Raw genomic sequence first — 24,720 nt, forward strand, 5'->3', positions numbered from 1 at the left:
TGCAGCGGAGCAGCCCCTGCGTGAGCCGCGCTGCAGGCATCGACCTGGTAGGTGCCGCGTCTGCTCCCAGCCGCAGAACGGCTGCGCCGCGTTCCCGGCGTTCACAGCTCTCCGTCTGTCTGTCTGCGGCCGGAGCGCCGCTCGGCCTGGAGCGCGGCGGCGCCCGGGATTGCCGCCCGCCCGCTGTTGCGGACTCGTGCAGCGGCGCKGTAGCGTCGTTGCTGCGACGTCTAGCAGTTACGGGCTGCTGCCGTTCAGGGGGGTTGTTTTTGCTTCTCATACAGGAACAACTCAAATTGAATTTGCCAGCTCCATTACTGTCCTGCACAGTAACTGCTTTGCTTCTTAATATACTCTAAGGTCACTCTTTTGAAAATAAATAAAAATATTACTTATTAATGCCAAATTTGAAATTACTATAGGAGTTGGGGCCCTTGTACCTGTTGCAAGGRTGGTGCAGAAATGACTTGGAGATAGTCAGCAAAAAGGGAATTTTCTCCTAGCAAAATTCAGTTGAAAAAAAGAATTGTGAAAATTGTCTTTAAAGACAAAAAAGAATGCTGAAAATAAGTTCTATTAAAATAAGTACATGTGATATTGCATGTGAGTATAAAAAAATTGTTTTCATAATTACATCTTTATAAAATTTCAAATTATTCACATTATCAAATAATATAGCATGTCATTTTTTTAATATAGGCCTAACAAATATCCTCTGACTTATACCTCTCTTAAAGATGAGACAAGAGATGTAATAAAAATTTAGTGTGCCAGAAGTAGGAAGGGATGACGGGATATGGATTTTTAACCTAGCTATCCAAATTTATATTTCTCTCTTTCTCTTGGCATTTCACACATTTACACGTCAAATCGAAAAAAAAAATCATCCAGAAAAAGTGACAATTTGATTTAATTTCTTGTAGAAAAATACTGTGCCCACAGAAATGGGGACAGAGGGAAGACTGAAAAATTAGTTAGAGCTAAGACTCTTCAATTCCTTTTTCCTCTACAAAATCAGAAAAAGATGCAAAGCAAGTTCAATCATATTCTTGGTGTCTATCATTTTTATTTAGTTGGARTTTGATCTTGTGGCAAATTACGAGAATGGGAATCAGAGTATCGGTGTCTTGTTCATGCCTGTGCTATTGATTTTCCTGAGCAAATTATTTAATTTTTTTTAAATCTATCTGCAAAATGGGGATAACAGTGCTGACCACTGTAATATGTTTAAAGCTCTTGAGATTCAGCAAGAAAAGACATATTAGAAATCCAAGGGGGTATATGCATTCAAAATAACTGAATATTTATTAGTATTCAGGTTGCATTTTCATTAATAAAAATGACATAGTATCAAAGACCTTTATTTTACTGTTCACGCAAAAACAGGAGAGTAGGCAGGGGTTCCTTGGGACTACTGTGCTGTGCCTTGCCGGCTCTCGCCCTCCTTCCCCCGCCGCCAGGTAGATGCCGGCAAGTTGACGGACTTGCTCTCTCTACCCTGGATTCTGGAAGCGCCTCAGAGCGTGTGTCCAGAATTTTATCTTTCTATGTGTATTTATTGAGAAGACTTCAGGCTGGATTTGGAATTTCTGATAAATGCACTTGCTCCCTTAGGCGAACAAGGTGGTCTCCTCTCTCGCGTGACAGAATTCCTTGTAGCTTTTTAACTCATTTCTTTATTTCCATGTATTTGTGGCTTGTGTTTAGCAATGTGGAATAAAACAYATGAAACAAAGTGATATTTTAATACAAATATATTCAGGAATGTTACTTACTTCCTGAGCTACATTGCTGCTAAGTTCTTCCTTGTAGTGGTCTTGTCTAGTAAATCACACCCTAATTTTAATGAAAAAAGCTTTGGTAGGTTTCTTTCTTAATGACTTTTTATAGCAGAAGGTACATGTGAATCATGAAAAGTTACTTACGTTAAAAATGATCTAGGTCAGGTTTCTTTTCTTAAGAGTATGATGTTCCAGCCAAAAGATTTACAGCAAAACAGAAAAAAAAATCTGATTTAGCAATTTCAAAATATATTAAAATATATCAGCCCTTTTAAAAGTAGAAGCAAATACAGAAATATGTGGAGAAATGACACTCAGTTCTGGAACAGTCTTTTCTGAATTGTGACGTGCCCGAAGGTGAAGGCATTGGGAACCTGGCATCGGCAGAGCGCTGCTGCTCCTGCCCCAGGTGACGTGCTTCAAGGTGAAGGTGTCGGGGACCTGCCATTAGCAGAGCACTGCTGCTCCTGCCCTGGGTGACATGCTGCAAGGTGGAGGCGTCGGGGACCTGGTGTTCGCACTGTCCTGCTGCTTCTGCCGTGGGTGACGTGCTCCAAGGTGAAGGTTTTGGGGACCTGGTGTTAGCACTGTGCTGCTGCTCCAAGGTGAAGGCGTCGGGGACTTGCCTTTAGCAGAGCACTGCTGCTCCCGCCCTGGGTGATGCGTTCCAAGGGGAAGGTTTCAGGGACCTGGCATTAGCACCATGCTGCTGCTCCTGCCCTGGGTGACATGCTGCAAGGTGAAGGCGTCGGGGAGCTGGCGTTAGCAGAGCACTGCTGCTCCTGCCCCGAGTGACGCGCTCAAAGGTGAAGCGCAAAGGAGCTCTACGGCTCCGATCGGCAGGGCTTTTCCAGGGCTAATTACCTCTTTACTGCGCTGACTCTAATGTGACATGTTTATTGCCTTAACTAACAACTCATTAGCTTAGTTGATGTTTTTGTCAATATTAATTCGTTCATTTAAGCCAAGTCAAAGCTTAAACAAAGATGTCCAGACTGAGAAACGGGCAGCAGAACGACTTTTGTTTAGTTCATCTTTTTCTTTAGCTCCATTTATCCAAGATGAGCATCAACAAGAGAAATACCAGGAGGGGTTTTGTGCAAAAGGTAGGCATATGTCATTGTAGTAATGTTTGAGTAGTCAGGCTTTTAGCAAGATCCTTATGGTTGAGAAATAAAAGTCAYGCAAATTAAAGCTTTGTGGCCTGCTTGTTGTAAGCAGAAACTTTTTATTTCTTCTTTTGTTTTACATATTTAAGGGTTTAATGTGAATTTGTTAGAAAAGCCTGTCTGTCCTTGGCTTTTCTAACTGCTAAATATGACAGGTAGTTTACGTAATACACAAAACAAGCAACTCATAGAAGATGGCTTTTAAAACTAAACAAAAACCTACAAAAATCAATAGGTTATCTCTATCACAGTAGAAAACTGAATGAACGTTATTAAAAGAGGTAGCATATAACTATGTAGAAATAATGATAAGTTATCTTTATCTGGGAGTATTTCTTGTTTTAGCTGTCACTTGCCTTTATTAATGTATGATTACCTTTATTTTAATGAGAAAATAATTTATTAAGTGAAGTTATTAATGCCATTTTCTGAAAAGGCAGAACCAGGATCAGAATTTATATACGTGGGCCTTGTTTGGGGCATCATAGCTTTGTCCCTCTTTCTAGTGCCRTTTCCTTCCTTTCCGTAAAGGCAGGAGATCTGGGCCGTTGTTTGCTTGCTCAGATACGAGGGGTCCCGAAAGGGGAGGTAGCAGTCTCTCCACCCGCTGGTGCCTGAGTGGTTAGAGCCCTCACACGTGACAAAGATGGCCCAGAATTTAGTTCCCTCCCCTGCGTGAGAGAAGTGCTTGAGATTTGCTCTCCACCTTGCCTTTCCCACCAAATCCACAGGCCTGTAATCTCCTGCGTCCTCCTYCAAAAAGGACAAGAAGGACAGGAAATTACAAGCCAGTCAGCCTCACCTCCATCCCTGGAAAGGTGATGGGGCAGCTCATCCTGGATGTCATCTCCAAGCATGTGGAGGGCGAGAAGGTGATCAGGAGCAGTCAGCATGGATTCACCAAGGGGAAATCCTGCTTAACCGATCTGATACCTTCTACGATGACACCACTGGCTGGGTAGATGAGGGGAGAGCAGTGGACGTTGTGTACCTTGACTTCAGCAGGGCTTTTTTATGCTGAAAACACTACGTTTGCAACTCAGGACCGGCAGCAGCGGCGCCTGCCCGGGTCTCCTGGCCGGCCCGAGACGCCGGCGCGCTCAGGCTGCGTGCGTTGCCGCGCGGCTGGCGGCTGCAGCGCCTTCAGTCMCATCTCATCTCTCCCGTGCTCACGTGCACCTGAAAACTGCTGTCACCTGTAACTGCARTCCTCAAGCCTAATTTCTGTTTAGGGCACCTGAAGTAGCAGTAACTGCTTCCTTCATAACTGTGTTATTTGAAGGCTGTTTCTCATTTGTAAGACATGTCTTTCAACAGTGCTTTAAAACTTAATTTTTTAAAAAACGCCTTGGTTTTGTTTCTGCCTGTCTGTCGGACTTCCCATCTCATACGGAAGCCCTCAGGAGGAGTCTAGCAATGCTGTTTAAAGTTAGTTTCGCCTGCCAAGGGGAGCTGCACGCTGGAGACGCTGTTCTGTATCGCGCCCCGAGGCGCTGGCCGCGCTCGGCGGGCGGGCGGGCGCGCGCGGGCCCCCGGCTCCCGCTCACCGCCGGCTCTCTCCCGTTGTGTGCGGCAGGCAAGGCGCTGACGTTCCTGCTGCTGCAGCCGCCCAGCCCCAAGCTGCCCGCGCACAGCACCATCCGCCGCACCGCCATCGACCTCATCGGCCGCGGCTTCACCGTCTGGGAGCCCTACATGGACGTCTCCGCCGTGCTCATGGGGCTGCTGGAGCTCTGCGCCGACGCCGAGAAGCAGCTCGCCAAGTAGGTACCTCGCGGGGCGGCCGGGGCGGCTCCTTAGCAGGTCTGAGCTGGACGCCTTCAGAAACCAAAATATCTTTCCCCTGTTTCTTTTCCTTTTCGTTTTTAACATAATATCTTTTTACCTGTTCTGAAACATAAAACTGGTACTTGCAGACAGTATTTTTTTCACCGGTAAGTCTCAACACGTGGAGTTTTGTTCCGTGGTTTTATGAGCCATCACGCTGGAACGTGAGTTACCTCGGCTAGTGTATTTTGGAAAAGGTAGGCGTTGCATTAGCGGTGTTACCAGAATGGTTTGTACAAGATCACTATTCTCGGCCATCTAGATTTTTGCTTTCCTCCGTTTAATCCAGWTCACAAACAGCATCAAGGTAATTTGAGGATTTAATGATTCCTAAGAAATCATAAAGTCAGCAGACCACTACTTGTCTCCTGGGCCAGAGGACAGCTTGCAGCGGCCTAWGCAAAGGTTTCGGTGGTGTGTGGCCTTGTCCGGCTTCCCACCTCTCCCAGGCAAAATCATCTTTCAGTTAGGAACCTGTGATTGGGACTAAAGCAGGGGAGAAATTTCTCAGGTCTGTCACTTTGGCACAAAGTGTGCACTAAAAACGTAATACAACTTAYATTTTCTGTGCATGGAACACCAAATGCATGTACGTTACATTTAAACATCACTAGGTTTCTACAACTTGAAAGCACATCTATCCCATGTTGTAGTAACTTGTCTGTAAAACGCAGGACAGCTGTATGTTCTTCCTAAAAAGTGTTTTTAAAAGAGAAAAGTARTTTTACTCAACTTAATGCTGATAGATGAAACAAGAATCATTTCTCTGAATTTATTGGCAAATAATGCCATTACCATACCTGCCCTGTTTTCGTGTTTGTTAAATCACAGAAAATTGTTACCTTCCTCTTCTCYCAGGGTCATCAAGTTTTCCACTGCTATAGGGCCAAGAAAAGAAAATTTTCAAGATCAGAGCTTACAAATTTAAGAAAAACTCAGTTTAGTCTTTCATAAATAGTATGGTTATTTTTCCAAGTAGGATACGTGGTTTGAAAGTTGGTCTTCATTTGTCTTTACCCGGTAGACATCCAAGTAAGTACGCTGCTAGCGAATGCCCTGTTCGTTCGATTTCTTAGCGTGGTACCTGTTGCTTTGCTGGGGGGGAAAGACAGCGGGAGGGCCGAGGGGAGGACGGCCGGGGCGCCTGAGCGCGCCCGCCCCGGGGCGCAGGGGAGCTGGGGAGCTGCTCGGGGCCTGGCCGCGGGCCGCGAGGGGGGGAGCGGGCGGCGGGAGCCGGCGGGTGCCAGCTCGCGAGGGAGGTCGGCGCCGCGGAGCGGGGCGTGCGCCCGGGGGCCTCCTGCCTCCTCTGCTCTCCGGGCGTCCCCGGGGCGCTCGCAGCTCGATCGTGTTAGCAGAGCGGCGCGTGCGGTAGAGCCTCGCGGGTGAGCGGGGGACCCGTTCCGCGGTCGGGCGACCGGAGTCTGAAATTTTAGCTTTTTACAACGTATGTATTTCTGCAGGAGCTGGGTAGTATTTCTACTGAGCATCCGCAGACTTTATTATCTGAGGCCCAAATGCAATAAATTTCAATTTGGGACCCGATTCTCACATGAACAGTCTCTACTCACACCATTAATGTGATTAATGGCAGCCGGCGTATTTGCACAGGAACGGGCTCTGCGGTATAGCAGAACCCTGGCCTTGTTTTTATTGTTTGTTGTAAAATTGATCATCTTGTCTCAAGTTTATTCTAAATCTCTATCTGAATAGATTTTATTTTTAAAAAGTCCCATCTCCTCCTATCTTTTTTAATTTAGTTTTTATCACATAAAGCAAACCACTCAAGATAAACTTGCAAAAGAAGGGGTTGTGCTTTGTATTAAACAAAATGTAGTAAATATAAGAAGCAACCACAGTGGCCTGTTTCTGTAAAATAAAACAATGATGCTATGCTTTACATAATCAACATTTTTTTTTTACTTTTAATGTCAAATATTGAAAAATATTAGTAACTGTACAAGAGTGCTGTCAAGATAAAATTCTCAGGGATTTGTCAAGGTTTGCCATTAAAAGCAAAAAAGATATTGATTATATACACTGCTGTTGCATAGGAACAAATTAACCCTGAACTGTCCCATTCCCGTCTGGGACAGGGATTGCCTTATTCTGTGTGTCACCTGGAATCCTTTTGGACGTGTTGTGATGCCCTTCTTCAGCAAATATAAATTGAGCAAATACAAATTTAGTACTTACTTGCTTGTTAGTATGGATTAATATTATAGTATTAAAGTGTTGCAAACATCCACTTAGAAAATAACTACTACTAAAAATATTTACATCTATTAAGCAGTGACTTTCAGCACAAAATGGAGAAAACATTGATGGCCTTTCTGATAGAATCTCAGAAACATTTTTGTCAGTAAATAAGTTAATATTCTTAAATTCGTAGAGAGTTTTTGCATTTGGGGTTCTGAATTTGGAATATGTGCTTATGCGCTGTGTTTCCATGCAGAATAGAAACAAAATCTTCAGGGCGTGTGAATTGTGATGACGCTGTTTATTTCGGTAAAGCTTTCCTAACTTGCAGCAATTGAAAATACAGCGCTTCCTATTTGGCATTCCAAGCACTCTGTGAATGTTCATTGGTATTTTAAACATGTTTCTGTTTTAATTTTTAGTTCATATAGTGCTTTCTAAATAAGGAATATCACTAATGAGATTATTAAGTGTTAATTGGTAAACTACTCATTAGTGGGGAAATAATTTCATTCCTAAAGGAAGACTGTATACATGGGCTTTGAAATTTTCTTTTAGAGATTTTTACTTTGGAAAAAAAAATACTACCAAACCTCACAGTTAAAAATGCAGAGGTCATAGCTGATTATTTAGCCATTATTTTTACTGTATTTCTTTTCATAAATACAGAGGTTCACTTTTAAGCAAGTAATAGGTTTTTTTGTGGCGTTGTTATTATCTATCAAAGCTTCTGGATACATCCTGAAATGTGTAGGGAAAGGATATTTTACATTTCTAAAGAAGTAAATGTCTGCAGTACTTTAAACTGCAGTAGGTCAGTAATCAAGTGAATAGTCATGTGCATATATAATTGTGTGGTTAGAATAAGGAGGGGATTTGGTTCACTTATATATATTCTTGTGTACAGTACTACCATGGTAATATAAGTTTGGGTACTAAAGGAGACTGAGGGAATTTGTAYCCTCAAAGAATTAGCCAGTTTTGTGTTTTATTCTAAGCCTTTTATTTGCTAAATCACAATAAAAGTTGTTCTTTTATGTGACATGATATGAAAATGTAAATAGCCTTATAATCAGAAATATTTTTAATTATAAATACTATTGTCACTTAAACTATGTATTCATATTTTTAGATTCTTTTATTTTTGTCAAAAAATTCCTTTGTAGAAATAACATTTAACACCGTGAATGCTTTTAGAAACCTGTATCATTTAACCTTAGAATTCATTTTTCTCCTTTCAGAGTTTACAGTTCTACAGTGTTATCTTACAAATGGACTGCATTTTATAAATATATTTATAATTGTTTGCTGATAAGCGAGCACACAATTGTAATGATACGTACAATAAGGACTGACAGGGTTGCCTTATTCTCATATATGCCTCTTACCGTCAGTCTATAGGAGTGTTAAGATTTATAACTTTCTTTTACATTGTATAAAGGTAGGCATTACCAATGCTAAATAGCGTATTTAATTTCCTCCAAATATTGAAGAATGAATGGTTGTTTTGTTGGGGGTTAAAGGAGAAATACGTAAAAATTGGGTGAATGTTGTTGTTTGGCTGACCTTCCATCTTTTTTTTTTTTTTTTTTTTAATTTGACACAAGAAGACAAAATATTTTACCTTCCCAGAGAGTCAAATAAGTTCTACTGTATTTGAATGCAGACTTACATAAACCAAGTGAATACAGTTCTTCAGAAAGTAATTTTCCTCTTGCTGTTGCATCCTTAGCTGTCATAAAGATTAGTTTGGCTTGCTATACACAGCGCGCTGAATAAATGAATGTATCAGCGTGTAGCCTTGAGGAGCCCAGTGCAATTTTCATCATGATAAATTGCATAATAAGCGAGAAAGTGTTTGCTTATTAATCCATAACAAGATTTAGATTGAAAATGGCCTGTTACGTTCGCGACAGGTACAGTAGTGACTGCCGACGGAGCACGACGGCGCGGAGCAGAGCAGCAGCGGGTGCTTTGTGTCAGGCTGGTCCCTCTAAAAGCAAAACTGTAAAAATTGCACTTATTGACCAAAAAAAAGCAGTGTTTTCCTTTTTTTCCTCCTCTGAATTAAATAAATACCAGAGCTGAACCCCAGAGCTCTGGTATTTATAACTGCTCCACTCCCCTGTTCAGCCCAGTGGCTGCAGGTTTTGCTGCGCGAGGCAGCCAGGCTGTGTGAAGCTGCTCGCTCAGGAGCGTCAACAGTATTTCTCTAGCATTAATTAGGCTTTGATTTTTGGAGGCATGGGTGACTGTAGGGATCATTTGGTCTGTAAAATTTGCTCTTTGAATTACAAGCTTGCAGTTTGATATAGATTATGATATAATGCATCAGAATTAACAATTGAATTCTAATCTATCTGTATATTTATACCTCTCTGTGCACCAAAATAAATAGGTTACATCCCATTAGCTTAATGGAAAGCTTTGCCATACTTCTACATTTGTATAGGTTCTGTCTATGCAAGTCTGGGGTATATAGTGGGAACTTCCACCGTTTGCAAATACATTGGAAGAGCTTCAGGACACAGCCTTAACTGAGATGTGAAGAGGAGACGTGTGCCTCGGGTACGTGATCCGAGGGGTGACTTTGCAAGTTACCTTGTGCTGGAGGCCGGTAGTGGCGGGAGGCTGCAGCCCAGCTTGAGGGGCGAGCTGCATCATCCCTTCTGCGTTTGAATTCCTCTCCATTTATTTTGCCATCAGTTCAATTCAATTGCCAAGCTGACCATGAGCCAGGAAGGCCAATGGTATCCTGGGCTGCCTTAGGAGGAGTGTTGCCAGCAGGTCGAGAGGTGATCCTGCCTCTCTACTCAATGTTTTCCTTGAAAACATTGTTCAAATAGTATATCAGTTTCCAAAAATTCCAAGTAGGTCAAATTACTGAGGTTACTGGTGAGAATGACTGTGCTACTGGGTTGGGAAAGAGTGCAGGGAGAGTATGACCGCTCAAGCCATTCGGTTCAGCAGCTTCCCCCCCCGCCCCAAGATCAAATAAAGAATTTTTCAATTCTGAAATTCTGCAAGGAATTTCAGTGTCAGGAAATGGACATTTCTGTAATATTCTTATGGGGAGGAGTTTTCTCTCATATGATGTGAGAGTGGATGAAGTCGATTGATTCTTGAATTGAACCAAGTCTCACACCCTTCAAGCAGGCATAATTATTGTTAGCAACTCAAATTATCAGAACGTGTTTTAAAATAACCTTTTGGCCATGTGTCTTTCAGTCAGTTCTGCACAACTGCTTAAGAACCTCAAACACTTTTGTACATTTTAGGAGTATCACTTTCTATCCAAATGCGGAGTAATGAAAGACTGAAAAAGAGGGTGAATCTTGAACATGGTATCCCAATATATTAACCTTTTTTCAGATGAACTGTTATGAATAAAGTTACTTAAATAAGGTATATGAACACAAAATGAAAAGCTGACAAAAACCTAAAAATGAGCTTCAAACTGTACCTGCTAAGGAGAATCAGCTTTTCTTTAAGAAATTAGATAAAAAGTCCGAAGGTAAAAGTCGGTGAAGTGTTTAAATCCAGGTTTTCCRCTTCTGTGACCGATTTGCCAGCTAGGTCGGTCCGCCGTGCTTTCCGGGGCACGGCAGCCCCCGGGCCGCGGGGCTCCAGCGCCGAGAGCTCGGCGCTGCCCGGCAGCGCCGCTTCGCCGTGCGAGCCGCCGGGGCGCCCTGCCTTCGCCGCGGCCCTGCCTTCGCCGCAGCCCTGCCTTCGCCGCGGCCCGCCGGCAGATCCCCTCTGCGAGCGCCGGCCCCGGCCCCGCGCGCTGCCTTCGCCCCTGCCCGCGGCACAGCTTCTCCCCGAGAGGCGCCGCGGCGGCCAGCTGGCCCGGCGCCGCAGGGGGTTAATCTCCGGCCGCGTGCTCCCACTGCGGAGCGAGGCTGATGAATTARCAGGAAGCCTGTTGCTTTTCAGGAGCGTGCACGCTTCGCCCGGCACGGCGGGAGGGGGAGCCCCGCGGGCAGAAACGCGCGGACCCCTGCACGCCGAAGTGCTGCGGCGTCGGGGCTCGGTCGCCGTCAGGCGCTCGGTCCGCGCGGGGGTCGGGCTCGGTGCCGTCTTGTTCTTCGTCCTGCGTTTCGTGCCTTTACCGGTATAGCTCGTACGTAATTTTTTAAGCTGTACACAAGTAAAAGGTTTTGGGGACATCTTTATAATGTGATTGCAGAGACTTTATTGGCTTTCRAAATCTATTTTTAACGCAGATGCTGGTGGTGAGGAAGGGGAAAGAAAATGATGGTAAACGCTGCTTTGTGTTTTCATGAAGTCAGTCTGTTTAATGCCAGTACCTACCTTGTGTTGCAGTTGCTCCAGGAAAAAAATAATTTGGCAGTGAACATTTAAACCACAGTGAAGCTCTTTGCAGGCGTGTTTCATTTGTAGGCTTTCAGAACATAAAATCAGGGTTGATTATGGGATTAGTTTTAAAAGACATTTAAAAAAATCAAGATGACGTATGTTCCTCTATAGACACGTCTTCCTCCYTATCTCTTTCTCTCTCCTCTCCCTTTTCCTTTATTTAAAAAACAGAAAAATTACGGAGCTTAATAATGTAGCTATTCACTTACCAAATGGCACCTAAATCCTCTACAAAAAAAARACAGTTTTCAATAAGATATTTGTGTTTTTAAGCTTATGTTACTGTTTCCCTCCCTCTAATCCATAGAATTGCGCTGGGGAGAAGAGACCCCTTCCAGCAGCGCCGAACGGGAATTGCAGTGCGTCCAGGGAGGCGGCACATCGCTTGCTTCTCTTACCTCCGTTCTCTGACGTGTCCTCTCGTTAAAGCGTTGAGAAAACACTTTCATACTTTCTGTCCCGACTCTGAAAATGTAGATTTCCTACAGGCCCACTTCCAAGTAATGTTGATCTAAAGTCTGGGCTAATCTTCTGCAGAAGACAAAATATTGTTCTGCTTTAGCCAAAAAGATCTCGAACACTAGCAAGGAGACTAGAGAGATTGACTTAAACGTTTCTGGAGATTGAACAAATGTGTGGATGCTTTTTCCCACCCGTCGGGGCGGTTGCAGTGGCGCGTTTCCGCTCTCGGATTTCCGCGGCAGCGAGCGCGCGGAGGGCGTGCGGGCGCCCGAGCCGAGCCGAGCCGAGCCGGGCGGCGGAGGCTGCCGCCGCCGCGGTGCGTGGTAGCTCGGGGAACTGGCCCTCCCCTCTGCTTGGACACGCACGGGATTTTTCTGAAATTGCAGATCCTTGATAAGGTTATTTCATTGGCCTGGTGCAGATTTTACTGAATGTATTTTTATCTCATGTACATCTGTTAAGGTATTAAACCGTCTGAAATCACATTGATAGTGGAGAAGGCTGTAGATTTTATCTTTTTTTGTGCAATAAAAGCTATCTTGCATTGTTAAAGTGCACTTAGACGACACAGTTACTGTAACAAAAAGCTTCAGTTTTGTTCACAGTTAGCATTCACATATGCTTGTAATGTAAACAGCTGAGGTGCAGAAATTCCTTTAAACTGTGATGCCTTTTTGTTTAGCCAATTAGTGCTGCCCATACATATATTTATATGTTTGGAGAAGCAGTCTTGCAAGGAGAATTTCGGCTTCATCTCTGATCTTCAAAACCAGTAATTGCTGGTTGCTGCGCATAGCTATATGCAGAAAATGTTTTCACAGAAAGCCAGCAAACCTGTGTGTGTTCTTTACAAGTTAATACTTCCTTTCTGTTAGTTAACCTCTGGGTAGAGCAGTGAAGAGAAGGGGCCCCCCGCTCTGGCTTGGCAGCTGCCCTGGTGCCTGTTCTGCCGCTTCCTCCCCAGAATCGGTCCTTGCAGTTTTCTGTTTGGCTCGGAGGTGACCGGGGGCTGGAGACCTGCACTCCTGCGGTCTGGAAGACCGTGCTAAGCAGGGGGGACCTGTTCACACGGCCCTGCCGTACATAACGCTGTGCTGGACTTGTTGTTGAGGGTCTTCTTTCAGAAGCAGAGCAAGACGGCCCAGTGTTCCTCAGCTGAGGCCTCGAAGGCCAAAATCCTCATCTCGTCCCCAAACTAGCAGGCAAATAAGCATGAACCCGTGGCTGCTCTGTGCAGAGGGGCACGGAGCAGAGGTCTCCATGCGTGCCCGCGCGCAGCCTTGCGCGACAGTGCAGCAGGACCTGCGGGAGCTGCCGTGTCCTCCAGAGGCCGGCTGATGCCAGCAGCTAGGTACTGGGCGTAACAAACCACCTTCCATTTGCGCTGTGTTTGCTTCATTAAGTGATTTCTAGGACTGTTCTTGGAGAAGGTGTGGCTGTAACAGCATTCGTCRGACTACGTTACATTGGATTTCTGGAGCTAGCAAACAGTGGTTTCTGGCCTCTCTTCCCTTGCTACAGTAGTCACGTCAGAGAAAGTTTTCTTTGTAGGTAGGTTAAGTGTTCACAGTCAGTCTCCATGAACACTACTTCCCAGATGTTCTCCCCTCTTCTGTAGGAGCCCTGATCTCCATGAACGCTGCTTCCCAGGTGTTCTCCCCTCTTCTGTAGAAGCCCTGATCTCCATGGGGAGCGTGTTCCTCCTGCTTCGCCCCATAGCTCCTTCCCTGCCCTTTTTCTGCCGTGCTGCCGTGGGCAGGAGGTGCTCGCCCGCGGAGGCGCAGGCACCCATGGCGGCCATCCGTCGCTGCCCCAGCACAGCCTTCTTGGCCCGGAGTCTGCAGCTCGCGTCACCCGAATGCCTTCAAGAGCTGCTGGGCGAGAGGCTTTTAGCGCTGCTGTTGGAGGCAGGTAACACGTCTCCGTGCGAGCCGGGGTTGCTGCGTGCAGGAAGATGCTGGCTGGAGAGGCGCCTGCGTCTCGGCAGCTGCGGCCGGCACCTTCTGGATGGCCTGCGGTGGGAGGGCAGGAGGCATCTGCAGCCTTGCTGGGTATCGTACAAGCAGCCTAACCGGCCCGCAGTCTGCTAGGGCATGGGTAGCGGTGGTGGCTTAAATAGCACATCTTAAGGAAGGAAACTGTCAGACAAAAATAGCCAATATATCTTGTCGGGGAATTTATTCTGTCATTAGCCAAATGCTGGATTTCGTTTTTGGTTAATGAAGTTATCTATTACTTATTGTTTCTTGCATTTACCTTGTCACAGCAAATGAAAACACTGTGTATGGAAAAGCTCTGTGCAGATTAATCGCTTACTGTTAATTAGAGGGTTGCTGTATTAGAAATTATAAAGCGTATTTGAATAATTTCAGTAAGTAGAAAGCATAAGGTATGGGGTTGTCTCTCTGTCTTCATCTTATTACCCTTATCATGCAATAAAGAAAATCTAACTGGTTTAATGGTTGTAGTTTTTCAGGAAGCTGCTTGCTTTGCTCTCCTGTAACCAGCGCTTAGCAAAATGAAGTAGAATTACTATGAACAGTATATTTTTCAGCCTGCTTTTAAAATTTTGTAAAAGAATAAAACAAAACAAGCACTTTGGAAGACATTCTTTATTTGCCTTGCCCTCAGCTTTGTGATATGTATTCAATACATACGGATAATTTGTTAACAAGGCCTTTTTAACACTTTGGACAGATGCACATACTGTTTTCAATCTTCATGGTTAATTATTCGATTTTGTGTGTGATGATAGAACACCCTGGCCCCTAATCACCGCTTATTGTTGGCAGTCCATTATATTCTAACTGTTCGAGTGCTCCCGTTGACCTTGAGCTGACATTATAAGCTGTGTCTAATCTTTGCACTCTATATTTCTAATGCCTCTTTTCTTCCCCCTCTTTGTCTGGCGCCTGTTTAGCATCACAACGGGGCTGCCGCTGAGCCCCGCGGCCGACTCGGCCCGCTCGGCACGCCACGCGCTCTCGCTCATCGCCACGGCCAGGCCGCCCGCCTTCATCACCACCATCGCCAAGGAGGTGAGGGAGCTTTGCCCCAAGCATCCGTCTCAAGTTTCACAGGCTTTCTTGTGTGCTTTGATGGTCCAAGATCATCGGACAGAACTAAATAATCAGATGTCCTTCCCTTCTGCACCAAAAAGCAGGAAAAACAAGTGTAATTCTTGTATTCCCAAATGTTGGTCTTTTGAATCACCCCTGCTCCATGGCAGCCCTGATACTTAACTGAATCTGATGAGCTCTGATGGGCTTAATTTGTTGTATCCTGCTATGCTGGCTATGCAGACTTCAAAGTCCTATGGATAGTTGTGTGTCAGATCCTACTAGATCTTTGTTTATCCCTTGTTTGGACAATGGCAATGCTACCTGATGGCATATTAAGTGTTGAGTGAAGAGGAGCGGCCACCTAGCAGCAGGAGGGTGAGGGGGAAGGGCCCGGCGGGAGTGCGCTGGGGGTTAGGCATCCTCATCCTGAGGGTTCCTCCAGGCAACCCAAGTCCCAGCTGGGGCTTCTGCCTCACTCAAGGACATGAGATGTTCAGTGTCAGGCCAAAAAATGTCTATTATAACACAGCCGTCTACTGCCTATAGAAATGTGTACAAATATGTGAAAATGATGTAAAGAAATTAAGACCCAGGCATTTGCTTACCTTGACCTTCAGTTTTACAGGATTAAGAATTATTCAAAGAAGTTAAATCCTCATTTAAATAGCGTTTGGAGGATAAGCATTAATGACTAGTGAGGACTAGTAACAGGGCGATGGGGAGATAACCCATAAGTCTCAAAGTAAAGCAAAGCCTCCTGCATAGTACAGATTCTCCTGAAGTAACATACTGCTTTATGTTCGACTTATGTCTTAAAAAATATTTATTTTGTGATGCTGTAGGATGCAAATTAGTACTTCTGGATTGGCCATAAGATCTTTCATTATTTATAAATGGTATGGTTTTCAAAATGTAATTTTAAATAATTACTATTTAAATTGAAATACTTCAGGCTGTCTTTCTTTACCAACGTCATCTCAGACCTGATCTGATTAGATTAGATGTTGGACTAGTTATTTCATTGTACTGACTGAGTCAAAAGTGCAATCAGACTTGTGGGTGATGAGCAAACAAAAATTGTCACTGCCCATGTGTTTTGTTTTCACGTATATAAAACTGCTAGAAAAGTGGAGGGAAAAAAAAAAGAAATACATGATGAGGCTGTAATACCCTGCAGGAGCATTCTCACTAGACACTCTAAGTGTGTTAGGAATTAGCCAACAGCACCCCGGTGAACATGGCTAAAGGGCTTTTAGAGGGTCCAGGTTTTCACGTGTGGTCTTGCTCTTTGGTAGGTGCACAGGCACACGGCCCTGGCTGCCAACACACAGTCCCAGCAGAATATTCACACCACCACCCTCGCCCGGGCTAAAGGAGAGATCTTGAGAGTCATCGAAATACTGATTGAGAAGATGCCTACTGATGTGGTGGACCTCCTTGTGGAGGTAAGACTTGTGTGCCATGTCTGTCTGTGGGTTTGATGCAGCAGTGAATAATGTATTGGCCTGGAAAGCAGTTGCAGAATTTCCTTCTGCAGGGAACGCCATGTTGTTTTTCTCAGGGATCTTAAAAACTGAGAAGGAAACACTTGTAGGAAATACTCAGTGGGGTGAAGCAAAAGAGTGATACCAAGGGATAATGCTTGACTCACCTCCTGTTCTGTTTTTTGCCTTTATTTGCTGTTAAGAGAAACTCTGTTCTTCCAAGGAGCTTGTAAGAGAGTATCTTTTCAGAAAGTAATAAGAGAAAAGGTGGATACTTTTCAACACGAGTTAAAGACAGGATTCCAGGCATGGGGCTCAAGTGAAAGAAGCTGCTAAATAGGGAAGTGTGTGTGAGAGAGAAGAGGAGAATAGTAGTCTTACTCCTGTGGGTCATATAAAAAGAAGGTGTAAAAAGGAGGTGAAAAAAGAGGAAGAGATTAGATCAATTTTAGATAGGTGTTCATTACTGGAAAAAAAATGAGCAGGAGAATTTTCTGGAGCTGTAAGTGTGCTCGTAGCAGTAATGCTTGAATGCATTGAGGGACCATGGACATTTGGGGGTTTTGTATTCATTGGTGCTGATGAATATTGTTGAAGGAATGTCACAGGTGACGTAATCAATTCTTGTCACTGGTATTGGTGCTCAGAAGCTCTCTTCACAACAGAGCTACTTGGTTCCAGCAGTTCATGTTTACCAGTAGTCTGTTGTTCTGCAATTGTTTACTGCTACTCTAAATGTTTGCTCGAGTCACCAGTACCACTGTTGTTGTAAACTCCGTTACATGCAAGACAAGGTTTCTGTTTTATCCCAATCATATTTTAAACTTAGGTATAAGATACTTTCAGCCACAGAAAGTCTCTGTTTTTACCTGTTCTGAACTTTTATTATGAAATACACAATGTAATATGTTAAATGAGCATAATTTTTGTTTCCAAGGTTATGGACATCATCATGTATTGCCTTGAAGGATCTTTAGTTAAGAAAAAAGGTCTTCAGGAATGCTTTCCAGCCATCTGCAGGTAAACTCTTCTTTCAAGAATACCATGAAGAAAAAGAATTTAGAAATATTTCSTTTTGGTTACCCGTGGAGTGAAACAATCTTTTGCATAATACTTGCAAACATCATATGTATTGAAGGTTTTTAGCACAATTCTAAGTCCTTATAGGTTTCTAAATCTGCACATCTCACAGAGATGTGGATCAGAAGAGAAAAGCTTTAACAGCTATTTGAAGTTCTAGTATTAAAAAATCTAAACACAGGAAAATGTGCAATCTCTTGAAAAACTCTGTCCTACTCCCCCTTCATAGTTCCCAGCTGCACCACTGGAACAGCCACAGAAGCTGACCAGATTGACTCCATAGTTGCCTTTCAAAGGTTTTATAAACATCTGATTTTTTTTCCTGAGGCAACATTGATGATAATAATATACTTATCAGGTTAGCTTCTAGATTCCAATCATCACAACCTGCTTCAATGAGTTAGTTGCCACCATAGTAGAGATTGGAAAACTAAGAAAATAAAATTACGTCAACCTCTGACAGCATTAAATAGGGGTTTGGTTTAGGAGATTTTGGGGGAGTTGTTGCTGGTGGGGTGTTTCCAGTGCAGTACAGGTGTCTAGAGTTGTATAAACTCTTTGAAGCTGTGATTGATTGTTAGTATGGTGAGAGTAAACCATGAGTGGCAGGTTTAAGATGGGTGCCCGAATAAGATTTCCAGGTGTGCTGTGGTCTCTGGGCTCTTCAAAGCCCCAGTTCACCCATTTCCAGGGCATGATCTGTTGGCACAGCATCATCCCGCAGCAAAGCGTGCTCTCACACCAGGAGTCTCACCAAACAGCAGATCTACATTGCATTCAGAAGGAGGGCTGAGCCTGACTGATTTGCTCTCYCAAACCTTCTCCAATGGAGAATTTTGAAATTAAATGTTATTTTTTCTATGGCGATAACCAACTCCTGCAGTCCACCTAGCAGTGGACAGAAGGGCACAGTCGTAAGATAACAGCTTAGATGTGCAGTTTTGCTCATATGTAAGCATGGCTGTAAGGCAAAAGAGAGGGTTCTCATCTCAGTTATATGAATTTTTAAGGCCTTCCATGCTTTTCAAGCCTCTTGTGCTATTCACACAGCTTCGTACTTCAGCCATCCCATAGGAAAGCTCAGTAAAACTGAGATAACAAGAAATACAAAGTACCAAATGCCTTCCCATAACAGAGCTCTGTTTTTTCTGCCTTGCAAAGATTTTTCAGGCGTCCACCAGCTGAGCATGCTGTGCTCCGCACTTTTTGGCCTGTCTAATGAGTAAGGCCTGCATCGCCATGCTGCGTAGTTGTCCTGTTCCCTTGATTGCCCACATCATTTTCTTTGCCTGCCCATCTGCCTAGTTCTCTCGGATGGTTAGATATTGTGTTGTAAAGTGCCTTTTTCATTTTTCTTTCTTCAGCATTTTTGAACAGGGCTCTAAAGACTTGAGCAAGCTCCTTGGTAGCTTTAYGTTTGTAAAGGTTTTACTACTCTCCCACTGGCATCTTTGAAAGATGAACAGAACTGGGGTGCAGGGAACAAAAGCTGGACCTCAGCTAGAAGCTCATGCGCGACAGGCCTGTCCTTCTCAGGTTGCTAATTCATGTGGCAGGAAGTAGGACACAAAGGGTATTACCCGATTGTTTTTTAAAAACACATCACGGTGGATGCGTAGGATTCAATTGAAATTAAACCTCCCAAAATCAAAAGAGCCCTGCTGGTGGCTTTAAAGCTGTCTCACGGTCTGTTGTGTGTGTAACTTGTTTAGAGAGCGTTTAAAATTCTTGCTCTCTGGACATTATCTATGGAGATAATATGCATTAATTGCATAAAATCAAAGGGAAGGCGAAGCGTAGCAGCTTTCCTGTTTGTGTTCACCTTGCTGGTGGCTTGGCAACTTGGAGGACACTGGAAGGCACAAGCAGTAGTTTGGTAGCTGACTCCCACTGACCTTCAAATGGAGCTGAGCATTATCAGCCATTTCTGTCTTAGAATAGTTCTACTTAGTTCTTAAAATGGTACTTTTAAATAATAAAATGTGATTTATAAAATGTGAACACTTACAGTATCTTTAGACTGTTATAGATATCCTGGTTATACTATTAAACCAGTACAACCAATAAATTAAAATATTCATCTGTCGAGTGTTACATTTTAACTTAATAAGCTATTAAAATATTGAATAGTTTCAAGAAAAGAACTATTATCCTGTTGACAGCTAAGATACTGATAGAGGTAATCTTCCTTTTTCTTGATACTTTAAAAGGCTTAACTTAAAATATAAGTGTAAGGGCAAGTGGGAATTAATGCAAAAAATCTCCCTATTTCAGTTGTACCTTTATAGTGATACGTTGTCTTAAAATTTTGTTAAATTACTAGCAATATTTCCTATTATACATAGTTATAGCCATTGTAAAAATGATACAGCACCCCTCTGGTCTGATCATTCAGCCCAATGGAAATTTTCATAAGATTTTAGCAAATTGTTGAACTCTGGAGGGATTCCAACTGGAAATACTTTGACATAATCCCATTACTAATTCTTTAATATCTTAATGCTCTTTCTGCTGTACCGTATTATATGGACAGATGTTGTGATTAAATCATTCAGCTGTCTAAATACTTTTACTAGGTGTGCAAGCTCTTCTTGCTCATATAAGATTATGGAAATACCATTTCAGTAACTATAAAGACAAACATTTGTTTGGTGCATATGCTGGATCTTTTGGAATGATGTTCTAATTCTAGTACAACAGTAAAACCTAGGGCCATGAGCAGCGTTGTGCTGGGTTAAAGCTCCAGATTATCTTTCCTCTAATTTTTTCCTCTTTTTTGCTGTTGTACAAATGTGGCAGTCGTGCTGTTAATTGCTGTGAATGTGACTCAATCCCATCTGGTGGTGATAAGGTAAATCCATCACTTTGCAACAAATTTTATAGTGTATGATTAGGGTGTATGTTTGCTTTCTCTGTAAGTGTTACTTTTTATAAGCAAGTTTATTATCTTTTGGCACATTCTATGTAAACTCATTTCTTATCAAAACAAAGTATTGAGTGAATCCAGTGAATATGAAATATTTTTGAGGTTTAAAAAAATTTTTGAAGGATAATATTGAGGGCAGCATAACTCTGTTTAACTTGATCATTTTCCAGATTCAGCAGTTACATACATCTGAGTAGTCTCTGATGGAATCTGCTTGATAGCATCATGTGTTTAGTATATACTGTTGATCCAAAGCCTTCTATATATTCTCACACAAGAAGTTACGTTAAGTCTAAAACAACAACTATTTTTCCTTTCTTTCTGCTAGGGAGCAGTCTTGAAGAGAACTTCAAGGATTAGCCAAAGCAAACTTGCCCATTAACATTGTATATTRTGATTATTGCCGGGGTTTTGGAGACTAAAATTCAGGAAGTTATAGCCTAACAGTTTCAGGTGCTATTATGGTAGTGCTCAAAGAAAGCCTAAAAARCCTTGTTCCACAGGAGGGAAGAAAAAAGAACACAACGTGAAATGTGTCTGCAGAATAGCTGAAGCGCAGTCCAGGCCCCCTCTGATTCCAGGATACTGCAGTTCTAAACTAAGGTTTAACAATGGTGTCATGATAGGAAACAGCAAATTGTTTTTAGTGAACACTTAACTTTCTTTTTTTTGCACTGTTTCTCCTCTTTATGGATCCAAACAGAAGTCTTTAATTAGAACAAAGTGCTAAAATCTGTTGAATTTAATGAAATTTGATGAATACATGACATTTGTAATTTTAGAAGGCCAAAAGAATATTACCTCTGTAAACCATGCCTCGTAGATGGCTCCCAGTGTTTAAAAGTCCCGATCCCTGAAAATAAACTCAATAGCTCTGTGATGTTCTGCATGTATAAAAAAAATAAGATATTAGATGTTAAAAATAAAAAATTGCATAAAATTTTGAAGAAATGAAGCCAAAGATTCACCGCTGTTGCAGCTGAACACAGATGCAGCATGCCACTAGCGAGGTCTCCGTTGCGTTCCTTGCCCCCAGTTCCCTGCTGGCAGTTGGGAAGGGAGTCGAGTTTTCTCTGGGTTTGGTTTTGAGGACTCGGTCAAGTCCATAATGCCCAGCTCCTCCGCTCTCCTGCCGCCCCACAGCCGCTGCCCGCGTGGGCAGACCCTGGCGCAGAGGTGCAGCGAGTGGCTTTGTCGAGCGGCTGCAGTCGTCTTTACGAAGTCTCTTTAACCAGCATCCAGGAAACTTTGAGCTGAGGGAGATGGCTTTGTTCGGGGCTTTGCTTTTGTTTGCTTTCCTGGTGCATGTTAAAGGTGACCTGGGCATCTATGTGGGTGTCAACAGAAATCTTCCTTTCTGCTTTTCTATAATTGATGCAAAAAAATCTTTGGCAGAGATTCACGGAACATTTTTGTTTTAAAAATGACTGCTTGGCTTTTCTTGCACTTTCCACAGTTGCAGTCACTTTGCTCACGTGCTGCAGCAGAACGGTCTCACTTCTTTCATCAAGTAGCTCTGTCATAAGTGTCAAAGCAAGAGAACTTCAGCTGTACGTTATACGTTGGTTTTGTCAAGTTCTATGTTAACGCGACTGTGGCAAGCTGGACCTATAGCGTCTTTGCTGGCTAGTCGGGCTGCTGCTAGCCCACGATGCAGTGAGCAAACACAGACTGCCCGAGCCCAGCCTGAACCCTCCTGTTCCCAAGTATTTCRCATTTCCGCATGCTTACGAAATGGTTGGTGGAAGAAGGAAGATCATTTCCGTAGTCAGTCATTAACACAGTTGATTTATGCTAGATGCCCCCTCTGCAGCGTGATTTCCAGGCGCTTAGCCTCTTCCATGACCATCCACTTTAATGGCTTGCGAGCATCGAAGCAGGTCCCCCAGCCCCCTGGGAGCTGTGACCCGTGTTGCAGGTGAAGTGGAGCTAGGGGTGGAAGAGCTTGCTGAGGGCACAAGGATCAGAAGGGAAGGCTGGGCCACGTTGCCCTTCATCTTCACATACACCAGTTTTCATTTTCTGAATATGGGAGGGAAGGGTATGCACAAGGTACGGCTTATTCTTTAATTTGGAGCATTATCTTGTATCAGCAGTAGCAGCACCATTAATTTCACTCCACCAGAATTCCTCAAAAAGTTAAGTGAAGTACGTTGCCTTCTGGCTGACTAAAGTTTCTTTTAAAAGCACTGACAGAGCAGCACTCAGAGCAGAGGTTCCATTAAGGTGCCAACTGCGGTATGGATGCATCAGCTAGACTTGCAAAAAAGAATTTGTGGTGTAGTCTAAATATATATTGGCATATCCTTCTCTATTAAATTGTACCAGATAGAGGCTTTAAAAAGTGATGTGAAGGATTAAAATGTTTAAGCGTATAGGTGGTTGACACAGTGCTAAGCTGTGAAAGGTGAAGACTGAGAGCTGACAGCTGAATGTCAGACTAAGGAATATTTTGTAGAAAATTAAACTCAAAAATGTCTGTTTACATGAAGCTTTTTTCTCCAAGCCCTCTTTTGTTTTGTGGACTGATGGATTTTTCTTTTTGAGGAAACCGCTGACCCAGCTCTCTGTCTAAGTGGCATTTAGGTGCAGCGAGGGGGAAGCGCTGTGCGCTTGCACAGAGCAGTCGGGGATGGTCTSCCCGAGTCCGCTGGAGGAGCCGAGCGGCGTGTGCCCGCGGTGCGGCGGCCTCGRGGAACTCGCGGGGATGCAAACCGCAGTCCTCTGCTTACCGCGTCGCGCGGCGGTGGTGGCGGCGGCGGGCTCGCTGCGGGCCCCGGGGCGCCGTGCCGGCGAGCTCTGCGGGGACGGCTCTGCCCGGCSGCCGGAGCGAGCCCCGCGGCCGCTTCTCTTCCCGGCTGCCGCCCCGCGCCGCGGGAACGGGCGCGGGAGGAACGGCGTGCCCGGCGGAGAGCAGGTTTTATAGCGCTCTGGGAGTCCTTTAAGGAAAAAAGGCAGTAGCTCATGGTAAGATATGGCTGGTAWTGCTGTTTCAAGCCATAAATACGGTCAGCAATGCATTTTTATAGACTGTTTCTAGCCATCTCTGGCAGAACTTGCTACTGTAAAACTAACTGTAAAATTAAAATTTACCAGAAATACAGTAGATGCTTTTCAAAGATCCCACTTAGAAAAAAGGCACATTGATATTCCCAAACACTTGAATGGAAATAAGGATTTTAAAACTCTCCTGTGTTTCAAATCCCTTGAATTTTAAAATTACCTGAATTCAAATTAATGCCATGTACTCGCACTGAACTTTAAGGGGTATCACATACTCCTCAGTTCTTCTTCACCTGGAAGAATGCTACGGGATTAGTAAGACTTTGGTAACTTGTCCTTTCTTTAAAACCAAACAAAAGTTTATGAATTTGCATATTTTTCCTGCCCTTTCTTTCATTCTGTCTTATTTGATTTTCAAGGAGAAATGTTTTGAACTTTTTCCAGGGCTTTAGGATTGTCTTATTTAACCATTTGACATCCAGCGTTGTGATGGTATTAAGCTATAAATAACATATACACATGGACATTCAGAGCGCTTAAAATTGTTATTTAGATTTTTATTAAACTCAGCAGAAGTATTTCACTCTCTGTGATAAAAGTATTTTATATGGTTCTGCAATAATATCAAATATCGGTTGGCTTTGTTTGCTAAATGCCAAGAATGAAAACTGGAAGCTGATGGATTTGTGCATCAAATCTCCGTTCTAGCGCTAATGTTAATTACCCAGTGGCATTGCAAATTAATTTTAACATCATGCAGGCAGGTCGGATCTCACCTGTTACTTGTTATAATGTTCAATTCAGGTTCTACATGGTCAGCTATTATGAGCGGAGTCACAGAATAGCGGTTGGAGCTCGCCATGGTTCAGTGGCCCTCTACGACATCCGGACTGGGAAATGTCAGGTAAATAAATCATTGTGACTTCCTCCCCATAAAGTGTGCAAGTTATTGAAAGGAAAGAGCAGCCAGCGCGGCATCGGTTGACACGCCGAGCTGCTGGAGCATTATGGATAATGCTAAGGGGATCAATAGTTTAATGAAGGACTCAAAGTATATGGAGCCCTACTGTCTTCATTCACTGGAACTGAATGGGTGCCACAGATGGGTTAATAATAAAAGCCTAAAGTTAGGTGATACCTCGGCCCTGAAATAAATAAAAGATYTGATTTTTTAAGAAAAAGATGTTCTAGAAGTAGATCTATCTGTATGAGGAAAACATGGTTATTTTTTTCTTTCCTAAAACTCCTCTCTGTGAAACAACGTGATGCTTAGGTTTGAGGTATTTTCACTCTTGTGATATTAAACAAGTTACATGTTTTCTTAACAGTTACCACTGGCCTAGAACTGGATAT

The 24,720-nt window shown here is 43.4% G+C and overlaps 1 protein-coding gene across 3 annotated transcripts in view; it reads left to right on the plus strand.

The window, feature by feature from the left end:
- WDR7 (WD repeat domain 7) overlaps nucleotides 1-24,720 on the plus strand; it is a 151,316-nt gene that overhangs the window by 90,888 nt on the left and 35,708 nt on the right. For all 3 annotated transcript variants that reach the window (XR_014895260.1, XM_085300171.1, XM_085300172.1), the window contains 5 exons: nucleotides 4,527-4,713; nucleotides 14,733-14,850; nucleotides 16,170-16,319; nucleotides 17,296-17,378; nucleotides 24,172-24,271. Coding sequence is in view for 2 of the 3 variants with exons in the window: in XM_085300171.1 (XP_085156297.1) it covers nucleotides 4,527-4,713; nucleotides 14,733-14,850; nucleotides 16,170-16,319; nucleotides 17,296-17,378; nucleotides 24,172-24,271 (638 nt within the window). In the remaining variant the exon portion in view is untranslated. The remainder of the gene's footprint in view (nucleotides 1-4,526; nucleotides 4,714-14,732; nucleotides 14,851-16,169; nucleotides 16,320-17,295; nucleotides 17,379-24,171; nucleotides 24,272-24,720) is intronic.

This window comes from Rhea americana, unplaced genomic scaffold, assembly GCF_003343005.1.
Source record: "Rhea americana isolate MKP2758 unplaced genomic scaffold, rheAme1 scaffold_161, whole genome shotgun sequence".
NCBI lineage: Eukaryota > Metazoa > Chordata > Aves > Rheiformes > Rheidae > Rhea > Rhea americana.